At 38.6% G+C, this 14,073-nt stretch overlaps 1 protein-coding gene and 1 long non-coding RNA gene across 2 annotated transcripts; one reads left to right on the top strand and one right to left on the bottom strand.

Annotated features, from left to right (window-relative positions):
• The first annotated feature begins 1,476 nt into the window (after positions 1-1,476).
• On the top strand, positions 1,477-3,919 carry LOC127415902 (uncharacterized). Its single transcript, XR_007893016.1, has 3 exons — positions 1,477-2,180; positions 2,337-2,441; positions 2,805-3,919. It is a non-coding gene; the product is annotated as an uncharacterized LOC127415902 (long non-coding RNA).
• A 1,571-nt stretch (positions 3,920-5,490) lies between these two features.
• On the bottom strand, positions 5,491-12,411 carry chst14 (carbohydrate (N-acetylgalactosamine 4-0) sulfotransferase 14). The gene is made up of 2 exons (XM_051654907.1): positions 11,972-12,411; positions 5,491-7,041 (listed from the first exon to the last, which is right to left on the bottom strand). The coding sequence occupies exons 1-2, from the start codon at positions 12,254-12,256 to the stop codon at positions 6,214-6,216; spliced, it is 1,113 nt and encodes a 370-aa protein (XP_051510867.1). The 5' UTR covers positions 12,257-12,411; the 3' UTR covers positions 5,491-6,213.
• Positions 12,412-14,073: the final 1,662 nt, after the last annotated feature.

Below are 14,073 nucleotides of genomic sequence, written 5' to 3'. Positions count from 1 at the left end.
TTTCATTTTTGGGCGAACTATCCCTTCAAGGCAAGTTAGTCCACTTGCCAGCCTTCTTGGTAAAGCTCCCTTGCAGCTATTGTCTTTGTCGGTAATTGGCATACAAGTACCACTCCTATCTGTCTGTTTGTAAGATTACATTTCAATAACATCTGTCACATTAGAAATAAAGCTTGACAACAATGGTATCATCAATTTGCTTCTTAAGTTCAAATCACGCTAAACTGTATTTTTCAGGCTGGTCTAGTTAAAGCACGTGTGTACTCTAGAATACAAAAAACAGGTGATGCTTCTATCAAAAAGTTGTTTGTCCCTTTTAACTGAAAAGCAGGACTTCTATTCCTACGGCTGCCATATTGAGTGTTACGAGTATACTAACCTGATCTCACTTGCAAACATGTTGCCCAGGTAACAGGTGAACTGGAGGATGTGCGCTCAGAGACTGTGTGTGTGTGTGTGTGTGTGTGTGTGTGTGTATATATATATATATACTGTATATAAAGTTAATTATGCAAATATGCTTTTAAAGGTAAACATTACTAAAAATATCAGGGATACTTCAAGTAAATAAGTAAGAGCAGCTTAGGAGTTCAGCTGCCAAAAAGAAAAACAGGAACAGGATACAGGCTGTTTTAAAGAGAGGGAAATAATTTACAAAAAGAAGAATGTAAGTAGATACTCCAAAAACTGATGCCGTTCGATCTAATGTGGAAGTGCAAGACAAGGTCAAATAAGCAGTGTGCAGGACAGAGAAAGCAGGGGAGGGTTCATTGTGAAATGAGTTACAGAGAAATTTGTCAAGGAAACGTGCAAGGAAACAAGCCCCACACAGTCATTTAGAGGGGAGCAAACTACATGTTTGTTTTTAGCTGACATAGAGCCTTACATATTGCACAGATGATCAAGCATACACATCTGACCTCTTGTTTAATGGGAGATGTGTTTTGGTGAATTGCATGTTATGAAATAATTTTTTTATTTTTTATTTCAGAATTGAAAGCACAGTGTGTGCTCTAACTCTATTGACAATGTTTATAAAACACTTTACACTACATTTTTATACATTTTGCATTTTATATTTGTTGTCATGAGTCTTATAAAGGGGACCTGCATAAAGTGGGGCTCAAGCATTTGTTTTGGCAAGCATAGAGTGCGTTGTCCATAGAGTGCATAAAGAGTCAACTGAATGATGGTTTCCTCCAAACAAGCGGTTACTCAGTTGTGTTGCCTAGTGGAAGTGAGAAGTTGCCGTGGTGAACACTGATAACAGTGTGGAACAAACGGACATCAATCAAATAAGGAAACTTAAAGGGATAGTTCACCCAAAATGAAAATTCTCATCATTTATTCACCCTCGTGATATCCCAGATGCGTATGACTTTCTTTCTTCAGCAGAACACGTTTGAAGAAAGATATCTCAGCTCAGTAGGTCCTTAAAGTGCAAGTGGATGGTGATCAGACTTTTGAAGCTCCAAAAAGAACAGACAGTCAGCACAAACGTCATCCATATGACTCCAGCGGTTAAATTAATTTCTTCTAAACCGATATGATCGCTTTTGTTGTGAAAAATATAAATATTTAAGTACTTTTTATCTATAAACCATCGTTTTTGGACAGCAGCAGTATACGCATTCACGTGAGCGCCGAGTACATGTGGTCTTGTGACAAATTTGTTTTGGCTTGTTATGGACATAATCTCACGTTTCTCTCACGGTTGAGACATCCACGATAAGCACACAAACGCACAATTGTGGGTAAACAAACAGATACAAATTCAAACCAAAACCAACAAAGCTTCTGTACAGCATTCCTCCTACTCAGTTGTAAACAGCGCTTCCGGGTGTGTTGCCCTTGCGTTATTTCTCGCGTGAACATGCCAATGTGATTACTTCACACGCGCATACTGCTGCTGACCGGAAGCGATAGTTTATAGTTAAAAAGTACTTGAATATTGAATATTTTTTTTTGCACCAAAAGCAATCGTGTCACTTCAGAAGACATTAATTTAACCTCTGGATTCATATGGATGACGTCTATGCTGACTGATTTTTGGAGCTTCAAAGGTCTGATCATCATCCAGTAGCATTTTAAGGACCTACTGAGCTAAGATATTTTTCTATTTTTCTTCCAATGTGTTCTGCTGAAGAAAGAAAGTCATACACACCTGGGATGGCATGAGGGTGAGTAAATGATTATTGATCATTTTCATTTTTGGGTGAACTAACCTATTTAAAGCCGTTAAAAAGCCATAGATTCTGTATCTAAAACTGTATGTGCCCCTTACTTTAAATGTCTTTTAAGAATGCGTGAACACTATGTCTGTTTCTTATCTTCAGGGCTGGTCATGCTAGAGAAGTTTCTCAGTTGTGTGGAAAAGTGTCTCAGCTACAGACAGAAATTGATGTCCTAAAGAGACAGCTAACCACTGAGCGCTTTGACAGGTGTGACTCTTGAGTGACCAAATACACTTAATCATGAACAAAATATCCATTTGCTGCCAGCATCTGCAAAATCAATTGTAGTATGGATTGCTGTGGACTGTAGACCAGTGATAGGCTTATGTACAATGATATGGAAATAAAACAATATTGACATCTAAAGAAACGTTTGTCTATGAAATGCTCATTTGTCACAATAATATCTTTAAATTATCTCAATTTGGCAGCTTTTCTAAACAAATATTAATATGCGATTTGTAATTGTTAATTTTATATATTAAAAAAATTATAATCAACTGACAGGCCTAATTGCATCGCATGTACATTTGTTTTGAAGTAATCTCCATTTATCTTCCATTTTATCAGAAGTGTGAGCTTTAAGGACAAGAAAGCGAAGGCTTATCACACTGGTCATAATACTCGAGAGAGAGAGAAGCCTGTCACATTTGCACTGTCAAGACATCCCATGAATGTCTCTTGGAAGATTCTTGTGTTTATCCAATCTTAAAGAAACCTTGTGTTGTGCCAGAAATGCCTTAGTTCTGACTATCCTTTCTTTGGCTTCTAAAAGGGAAGAACTTGTATATTTATTTACATAAGTAAAATTATGCCATCAAAGCCAGTCAGTCATTTGTCTAATTATGTTTTTAATAACTTGAAAGCAATTGTATTGCAGTGCTTGTGGCCCATGTTACATGTATGTATTGTCGTTTTACATATTTTTTTTTACTTTTGAATGGAAAAACAAGGCAACTTAGCACTTCATGTATGTAATATTGTATCATTTCTGTACATTGCAGATTTTTTAAGCAGGTTAAACTAAAGAGTCTGTGTTCTAAAGCATGCCTGGATATTGAAATGAGCTGGCAATGAAAGTGTTACCAAATTCTTCAGTCAAAAGTGAAGATCAAAGTTTTCAGGAAGTTGATATGGCCATAATACTCAGAGCAGTGTTAAAGGGATAGTTCACCCAAAAATGAAAATTCTCTCATTTACTCACCCTCATGCCATACCAGATGTGTATGAATTTCTTTCTTCTGCAGAGCGCAAACAAATATTTTTAGAAGAATATTTCAGCTCTGTAGGTCCATACAATGCAGGTCAACAGGGTCCAAAACTTTGAAGCTCCAAAATGCACATAAAGGCAGCATAAAAGTAATCCACACGACTCCAGTGGTTAAATCTGTTTCTTAAGAAGCGATATGATAGGTGTGGGTGAGAAACAGATCAATATTTCAGTCCTTTTTTACTATAAATCTCCACTTTCACTTTCTTCTTTTGTTTTTGGTGATTTGCATTCTTCATGCATATCGCCACCTACTAGGCAGGGAGAAGAATTTATAGTAAAAAAAAGGACTTAAATATTGATCTTTTTTTCACCCATACATAGTTTCGCTTCAGAAGACATTAATTAATCCACTGGAGTCATATGGATTACTTTCATGCTTCCTTTGTGATTTTTGGAGCTTCAAAATTTTGGTACCCACATTCACTTGCATTTAATGGAACTACAAAGCTGAGATATTCTTCTAAAAATTATTGTTTGTGTTCTACAGAAGAAATAAAATCATACACATCTGGGACGGTATGAGGGTGAGTAAATGATTAGAGAATTTTCACCTTTGGGTGAACTATCCCTTTAATGTCACACTACAGATAACACTTGTTTTATGTGTTTACATATGTATAGTACACTGTTCTTGTCAACTGACTAACTTATGAATAAACATGAATAGTTTTTAATGAGCTGTCTTTGTTTATTGGGCATTATATCCCTCCTCTACTTACTATTCAATATAATTCTTGTTGATTCATGTGCAGAACATATTGTAACCCTGAATTTTTTATAATTTTTCAGCTTGTAGTTCTACTAAATTATTGGTGTTTGCTTAGGCAAGCATCACTATTATTGCTCATGGTTAGGGAACTGAACAAATCTCCAACATGAAGTATTGCATTTTGAAGTGCAGCTCGTGCTCTGGTGTTTGCTAAGTATATAAATAACACCTTGAATAATGTGGCTTATTGTCGAGAGGTGTGCCATTACTTTTCTAAGTGGTCAGACTTGCAATGTTTGCATGGCCGAACATGTTCAAACAAGTGAAAAATTCCAGAAACTATGAAGAAGCCATATGGTCAGAGATTGGGAGGGGAGGGGGTTTGACTTGGGTTCAAGAACACCCTAGCAACCGCTTAGCTACCTGCTTAAAAACACACATTGACGCAACTGCATAACAACATTGTGGGAGTGAGTTTTGCACAGGCAAGCTTCACTCAACATTATCTTCATAAAATGTACTAATGATTTTAATCAGCATTAGCCTGTTATTGTCTTTGTTCTTATACAATAAATGTACTGTATGCTCAGTCTGTATCATTGGTTAGGAAAAAAACAATTACCAGAAGAAATTCAGCCTGTGGGTTTTTAAGAATTTGTATTCCCTCATTGTAAAATAGTCCTGCTTTTGGATGTGAAACTGCATTCTTCATCTCTTAAGGGATTCAACTTGGAGCTTCATGTTTTCAAAGAATGGAGTTATGGATAAGAAGGCTCATGTTTTAGCCTGTAGTTAAATATATATACACTCACCAAGCACTTTATTAGGTACACCTGTACACCTTATTCATGCGATTATCTAAACAGCCAATCATTTGGCAGCAGTGGAATGCATAAAATCATGCAGATATGGGTCAGGAGCTTCAGTTTATGTTCACATCAACCATCAGAATGGGGAAAAATGTAATCTCAGTGATTTCAACCGTGGCATGATTGCTGGTGCCAGACGGGCTGGTTTGCGGACAGAAGCACCTTGATGATGAGAGACGTCAACTGAGAACGGCCAGACTGGTTCGAGCTGACAGAAAGGCTACGGTAACTCAGATAATTACTCTGTACAACTGAGGTGAGCAGAAGAGCATCTCAGAATGCGCAACACGTCGAACCTTGAGGCTGATGGGCTACGACAGAAGACCATGTCAGGTACTTAATTAGGAACACTCTTAATAAAGTGCTCATTGAGTGTATATAAACTCAGCAAAAAAAGAAACGTCCTCACTTTCAACTGCTTTTATTTTCAGCAAACTTAACATGTGTAAATATTTGTATGAACATAAAAAGATTCAACAACTAAGACATAAACTGAACAAGTTTCACAGACACGTGACTAACAGAAATGGAATAATGTGTCCCTGAACAGGGTGGGGGGGGGTGCCTGCCTACAGTACATCTCCTCCTTATGGACTGCACCAGATTTGCCAGTTCTTGCTGTGAGATGTTACCCCACTATTCCAACATGGCACTTGCAAGTTCCTGGACATTTCTGGGGGGAATGGCCCTAGCTCTCACCCTCTGATCCAACAGGTCCCAGACCTGCTCAATGGGATGGAGATCTGGGCTCTTCGCTACTTCGCTAAGTAAAAATAATATTTCAAAAAAACAAAAACAAATAGCCAAATGGAAACTAATATTGCATTGACATTGAAAATTGACAAAAGCTTGTGCTTACTGATATAAAACTCCCGTAATATTCTTGCGCACAGCACAATGTTTTAAATTATATGCCCCACTCATGGACATACCACTGCATCTCATGAACAAAAAATATTTGATCGAGTACTTCCCATTTTAAATAGTGGTGTAAACTTAAATAGCTCTCAAATACACTGTACTGAGGCTTCAAATATATTTAAAATTCTGTACAGAAAAAAAAGTAAAAATTATTAAAAATATTGACATTAAAAGATTATACACCAAAAAAAAAAAAAAAAGTATTTGCTAATGCCTACAGTATTCAGTGGTTGTGTTGGGCAAAGGATAGCCAAACAGAGAAAAGTCTAATATATACTTGGGCAGGAGTTCTTTGAGAAACTTCTGTGGCACAGTGCATAAATAATAATGCAGTGTTTCTTTGGTAACGGGTTTGTACCATGTTTGTCGTTCAGGAAAACGTACTTGTTGTGGCGCCCCGACACGTTCCAACACATATGCCGCATCACTCTCCAGCCTTTCATATGAGCCTATGAAATTGTATTCTATGGCACAGGGTTGGCACAGGTTGTAGATGGGCATCCAGTGTTCGTTCATGCGCTCAGGATCTTCGTCTAGCAAATAACGCACAAACTCAGTAAATGACACATCGTTTCCTGCTATCTTTTCATCCTTTGCATAGCCTTTTCTATACCGTCGTATGATCTCTGCTCCATATTTACGCTGGTATGCCTCGATTTCGCCAAACTTGTTGCGATAGGCAGAAAGCAGGCGGGCCATTGGCTCCCGTACGAACAGGAATTTAAAATAGTGCCGTAGTCGATAACGAATCTCTTCGGGTGAAAAGTTGGAAAGGAAGAGCAAGTCAGCACGATGATCCATCTTCACTTTGACATCCACATTAACCAGAGCACCACTCAGTACTTTCAGCACACGTTTCCAGTTGGAGCAGGCTACTTTGGGTACATAGCAGTACAGGAAACGATGCTCGTCATTCACTAGTATATGCTGGAGAAGAGTCTTCCTCTGCAGGGGACTGAGGGACCAGACATTGTGAGGCATGTTGTTCTGACCACACATTGATCTTATGGTGCGATTACGGATCTCCTGTAAAATCTGGGGGTGGGGAGGCAAATGTCTGTATTAGTGATGCACTAGATAAAAAACTCAATTGCAATTCAACTAAAGCTGTGTTGTGTATATAATAATAATGCGCTTAAATTAAATATAAAAACAGACATAAATATATGGAAATTTATATGGAAATAAAATTTTCCTCTCTTTTAAACCATTTTGTGAAATGATGTGTTCCGACATATTCTTCGAGATATATGATAACATAAGACTTAAGGAAAAGTTCACCCAAAAATGAAAATTCTCTCATCATGTGTTTGACTTTCTTTCATCTGCAGAACACAAATGAAGATTTTTAGAAGAATTTCTGAACTCTTTTGATCCATATAATGGGTGCCAAAATTTTGAAGCTCAAAAAAAAAAAAAAAATCACATAAGGCAGCATTAAAGTAATCCATAAGACTCCAGTGGTTAAATCAATGTCTTCAGAAGCTATATGATAGGTTTGGATGAGTAAGTGATGAGAGAATTAAAATTTTTGGGGTGAACTATCCCTTTAGAGATTTCATTGAGAACTTTAGCACAGAAATCAGGTTTGTCCCAACTGTCAGCCCACCGTAAATTTAATTTACATCCAAGAACATCCCTTTACATAAATAGCTAACTATGTTTAGCTAGCACACTTTCTGTAAACATTTCTCCATTCTCAAGCTAAAAGCCAATTAAAAATATGAAAATATGTTACTAAATAGACAAAGATTTACACTGGACATTCCACTGGCTGACCAAGGATTCATCTCAATCAGCTCCCTAGTTCAGACGTCAGGGCACTGAACAGGGAGTCGGGCAGTGCACTGAAACATTTGTTCCTAAAACAATTCTCAGAATGCACCGTAAAAACCAGGAAGCATCATTGCTCAGTATGTTACTTTACCGGTAACATACCGTCATGTCTTCTGACATTTTTGAAGTCATTAGAAGATGAGCACAAATGTAAAACAATTAAGTTGAAGCCTTATTTTATCCATAGTGACCGTGAAAGGGAAATAATCTTTTAAAAAGTTGTTAGAGTAGTTCAGAATACACTCCTTTATATTTTTCTTTATTTAGGTCATTTATCTTTCATTATAACACTGTACGTTTAAATATCTACAATGATCATGCATGTGACATTTATACAGCGATGTTGTTGATTACTAGCTGTGTTTTAATGCCTGAGCTAGTAATTGTGTCGCAAGTGATCGAGTCATAAGTGTCCCAAAGTTCAGTGGACCAACACACTAACCAGTGCCCCAATTCGTGTTCACGATATACTGATTCACGACATGGGGACCTAGGGAGCTGACTGAGACGCACCCCAAATGTCTTCGTTTCCAACACTTAATCCTGGAGAGAGCTTCCCTCCCTCCAGGACATATATACCAGGCGGTGTGTGAAAAAAGCTCAGAGGATCATCAGAGACTCCAGCCACCCGAGCCATGGGCTGCTCTCACTGCTACCATCAGGCAGGCGGTATCGCAGCATCAGGACCCGCACCAGCCGACTTCGTGACAGCTTCTTCCCCCAAGCAGTCAGACTTTTGAACTCTTGATCTCTCACGATCAATATACATCAGCACTGCACTTTATTAATCTTATAATCTCACACTGGACTGTCATAAATTATATTCTCTCTTAACAACACACTGGCAATTGACTATCAACTGACAGCCTGAATGTCAATACAGTACAATACAACCTACTGTATATTTTATATATACTTTATATACTATTTTTATTGTATAATGTGTATTCTATATTGTATACTGTACATTGTATGTTATTATTTGTATATTGTGTTGTGTGTAATTATGTGTATATCAGATATGTAAATTGTGATGTGTAAATCTGATGTTTATTGTAAATTGGTATATGTCGCATCACTGTCACGACTGCTATGTTGATCTGAACTGCACCCAAGACTTTCACCCACTGTTGCACTTATGTATATGGTTGCGTGACAATAAAAGTGATTTGATTTGATTTAATCTTAATTCATGAATCAGCCTAAGGATGCTTGTTTATACAACAATAAAATAAATGTATGCAAAATATGTGAATAGATCAGGTAAAAAGATATTTGCTTTAATCAGCATGAGAGTACGCTCATTGTCACTTTCAATTCTGATAACCAAAACTCTACATTTGTTTCATCATTATCAGAGATAATGAATAAAGACTCTGAGGTAATTGAAATACCATGTCATTGTAATCTTGTATGTTCTTTGAAGAGCACAACAGGGATCCTAACTTGAAAGCATAAGCTTTCCATTTCAAACCTTGGCCTCAAGGTTTCCACCTGTTTAATATTTTCTGGTATGTAAAATGGAGTTTCTCTGTTCCTTCAAAAATGTTTTCCACATGCCAATTTGAACTTAAACCATCAATACCCCAGATGGGAAACAAGATCATTGGATTGTGGGCTCTATTTTTGTGAGCGCACAAAGCACAGCGCTACGTATTACAACCTTGCACTACTTGTAATCCAATTTTTGTAAGAGTGCTAACACTAAGCACAATTTTCAACTGCAAAGCACAAGTGGCCGGGAGTGGGAGTGTTTGCGCTATCCATAGGTGTAACGCAGAAGTGTTCCACGATTTGACTGTTTTCAATTTCTAGTTTCCAGTGTTTTCACTCGCATCAAAATATATTCTTAGCAGGTAATGTAATGCTTAACTTATTACATTTGTAAAAATGGTGAAAAAAGAAAACATGCCGATAATTCACAGAGTCAAGATGACCGTTTTTTATATACAGTGTCTCACCTGAGTGTGTGGATGACATGACGGTCAGAGGTTAGTTACACTGACATCATTAATTATTCTGAGTTATGACAGCCAACAACTGCACAAGTTGAGCCTGAATTAAATTTTTACTCCAAGTAACACTTAAATGGTTGTTCTTCTCTGTATCACTCGTTTTGGCAGTTTTTCCTTGGCGTCTCGAGACCAGAAATAAAAAAATCAGGCAATTAGAATCATGGCGCCGCCCAGTGGTTGGTCAGGAAAACTGTGGATACATGCAAACTGTGGTTGTATTGTATGTTAATGAAGTGGTGCAAACCGCAGGTTGCTATTTTCCTTAGAAATATGTCCTTGCGCGAAGACGTTTCAGAAGCATGTCTGTTTTCAGCACAATGTCTGAGTTCAGTTCCTACATTTGCAGTTTGGAGATTCCACCAGCAGGTGGTTATAAAGTACATGTCCAAACTCTGAAAATATAATGGAACATCAAATTAAGTCCCTGACAATCACAGTTGTAGCTGTTTTATGAAATAAACATTTTTGTGTTAAACTTTCTAGAGGTCATGGTTTATTTTTCAGTTATTATTATTATGTTTATATTTACAATTGTATTTATGAGCTGATTTTTACTGGTATTTTTTCACCTGTTGTCGTAGAGTGCTTTTTAAGTAATTTAAATTTTTAAATATTTTGGTTGAATTTTTTTTGTTTCAATAAATGATTTTTTTTTTTTCCCTCCCCTTTTTCTCCCCAATTTGGAATGCCCAATTCCCACTGCGCTCTAAGTCCTCATGGTGGCGTAGTTACTCACCTCAATCTGGGTAACAGAGGACGAATCTCAGTTGCCTCCGTGTCTGAGAATGTCAATCCGCACATCTTATCACGTGGCTTGTTGAGTGCGTTACCGTGGAGACCTAGCGTGTGGAGACTTCACGCTATTCTCCGTGGCACAACTCACCACACGCCCCACCGAGAGCGAGAACCACATTATAGTGACCACGAGGAGGTTACCCCATGTGACTCTACCCTCCCTGGGACAATTTGGTTGCTTAGGAGACCTGACTGGATTCAGTACGCCCTGGATTCGAACTTACGACACCAGTGGTGGTAGTCAGCGTCTTTAGTCGCTGAGCTACCCAGTCCCCCTGTTCCAATAAATGAATGTAATTTTTTATTGTCTGACCTAAGGTGCATCCCACACCGCAGGCTTCTGCATTATTCTACATCATTTTGTGAAGTGAAAAGTGCGAGAAGTATGTCAACACTGAAAATGCACAAAGAAGCGTACTATGATGCACCTCTTCAATCGCCAAAACAGATTGTGAAATGTTGGACACTTCATGCACTTAGCGCTCGCGGCTTACTGTATCTAGCGGAAGGGGCGGAGTTATCTGGTCTGACAAAACAATGGAGAATGTAGCAACTAGGGAAACTTGAATCAATGAAGACAGCACCTTACAAATTTAAGTTGAAGGCTTTACCATCACCACGTTTTTGTGACACAAGTGTTGAACTGAGGTTGGTTCACGCGCTAAAGCTAGGCAACACATCCCATGCTTTTATAACATCACGTCCGTCAGCTGTTAAACAGCAAATGCTTCGGTGTAGTAAAAACCCTTAAGGCTGAGTTCAAAATGGCATACTACCCATACTCTTACTCCTTCTGCGTTCCGTGTCTATGGCTGAAATAGTAGAGGTTGTATGCCGTTCTGAACTCAGCCTAAGTGTTCCATTTGGGACGATACTACACGGCTGTATGTATTTTTGTCTATCTGTATGTTTATAATAAATATGTATTTACGCATACACTTTTTTTTTTTTTTTTACAAGCATACAAGTTTAACACTTGTTGGAAAATGAATATAGTTCACACAAATAAATGCACTTTGGGGCAAGTTCCTAAAGACAATGTATTTAGTTCAAAAGCCATGTCTCAAAAACGAGTGAGCTGCCTATCTAGACAACAACCGAACAAATTGTTCGCAACGCGCCTATAATGACCAAAATGTTGTCTAGGTTTTTGAGACAGCCAAGTTATCAAATTCCCTGATGCACAGCCTCGCCGAACTCATATGAGATCTGATACACACCTGCAATAATATCAAACTCTTCTCAACAGTTCTGGCTTCACAAAAGTGTATTATTTATTTACTATGTAACAAACTTGTATCTCCGTTCGACTACATTACCTGAGACTCCACGTCCACAGCTGGGGCATTATTCCTGGCTCGGAGGTCCACTTTCCTCCCGTTGGCCCGTGGTGGCGGAGTCTCCACGCTGTTGAGCATTCCCTTCTCTATCATGAGCAACAGGCCTCCGGATGCCACGATAACGGCGAACGTCAGCACCGAAGGCACGACGGCGGAGTGTCGACGCAGGGAGGTCGCGCTCACAGGCGGTCTGATGTGGATCAGTGATCCGCTTCTCGTCCCGCTCGACTGTTTAACGCCGTACTCCTGCTTACGAGGCGGCATAGTGATTCAAATACATAAAAGAGTCGGTTCGTTTTCTTTTCCTTTTTTTTAAATTGTTTTAGGCTAAATGAGTCTTGAAGCGAACAAACACGGAAAAATCAACACACATCGTTCGCTTCAGTGAACCAACCAACTTCTGATTACAGTACTTTCGGTGAAAAAAAGTTTTTTTTTTTTTTTTTAAAGAGAGCATGATGGGAAATGAAGTATTGAGCAATCGGGGTGGAGAGAGAGATTTCGGGGATCTAGTTATAACTTCTCAAGACATAAAAGAATTGGTGCAAGACACCAGACAGTTAGTCTAGTAAATCCATAAAGCATCTCCAACTGAAGAATAAATGGATAAAGTAACTGGAATCAATCGATCTCTGTTGTTGATGCTGCTTATTTTAACAGTTTATCTTATTACAAAGAAAAATGGCTCACAAAAGTATCATTTCTATGACTGCAGTTTTTTATTTTGTAATTTTATGTGACGTGTTAATAGCCATCAGCACAGAAGTGCATGGACGATCAGAAAGGCAAAAGATAAAAACACATTTGTAGTGTTGAGGTTTATGGAGAAATTATGAGAAGGTTCAGTCATTTAAGCATTGTTTCATTATCATATACCATTAGATAGATACAGCTCTGGAAAAGACCACTGAAAAATGATCAGTTTCTCTGGATTTACTGTTTATAGGTATGTGTTTGAGTAAAATGAACATTTTAGTTTTATTTTATAAAGTGCTGACAACATTTCTCCCAAATTCCAAATAAAAATATTGCCATTTAGAGCATTTATTTGCAGATAATGACAACTGGTCAAAATAACAAAAAAGATGCAGTGTTTTCAGACCTCGAATAATGCAAAGAAAACAAGTTCATATTCATTTTAAACAGCACAATATTAATGTTTTAACTTAGGAAGAGTTCAGAAATCAATATTTGGTGGAATAACCCTGATTTTTAATCACAGCTTTCATGCGTCTTGGCGTGCTCTCTACCAGTCTTTCACATTGCTGTTGGGTGACTTTATGCCGCTCCTGGTGTAAAAATTCAAGCAGCTCTGCTTCATTTGATGGATTGTGGCCATCCATCTTCCTCTTGATCACATTCCAGAGGTTTTCAATGGGGTTCAGGTCTGGAGATTGGGCTGGCCATGACAGGGTCTTGATCCGGTGGTCCTCCATCCACACCTTGATTGACCTGGCTGTGTGGCACAGAGCATTGTCCTGCTGGAAAAAACCAATCCTCAGAGTTGGGGAACATTGTCAAAATGGAAGGAAGCAAGTGTTCTTCCAGGATAACCTTGTACGTTGCTTGATTCATGCATCCTTCACAAAGACGACTCTGCCTGATTCCAGCCTTGCTGAAGCACCCCCAGATCATCACCAATCCTCCACCAAATTTAACAGTGGGTGTGAGACACTGTCGCTTGAAGGCCTCTCCAGGTCTCCATCTAACCATTAGATGACCAGGTGGAGGATCGGTGATGATCTGGGGGTGCTTCAGTAAGGCTGGAATCGGGCAGATTCATCTTTGTGAAGGATGCATGAATTAAGCCACGTACAAGGTTATTCTGGATCAAGACTCTGTCATGGCCAGCCCAATCTCCAGACCTGAACCCCATTGAAAACCTCTGGAATGTGATTAAGAGGAAGATGGATGGTTACAATCCATCAAACGAAGCAGAGCTGCTTGAATTTTTGCACCAGGAGCGGCATAAAGTCACCCAACAGCAATGTGAAAGACTGGTAGAGAGCACGCCAAGACGCATGAAAGCTGTGATTGAAAATCAGGGTTATTCCACCAAATATTGATTTCTGAACTCTTCC

This window comes from Myxocyprinus asiaticus, chromosome 25 (genome assembly GCF_019703515.2).
Source record: "Myxocyprinus asiaticus isolate MX2 ecotype Aquarium Trade chromosome 25, UBuf_Myxa_2, whole genome shotgun sequence".
Classification (NCBI taxonomy): domain Eukaryota; kingdom Metazoa; phylum Chordata; class Actinopteri; order Cypriniformes; family Catostomidae; genus Myxocyprinus; species Myxocyprinus asiaticus.
Note: the sequence above shows the minus strand (reverse complement) of the source record. Positions and strands in the feature narration are given on the sequence as shown.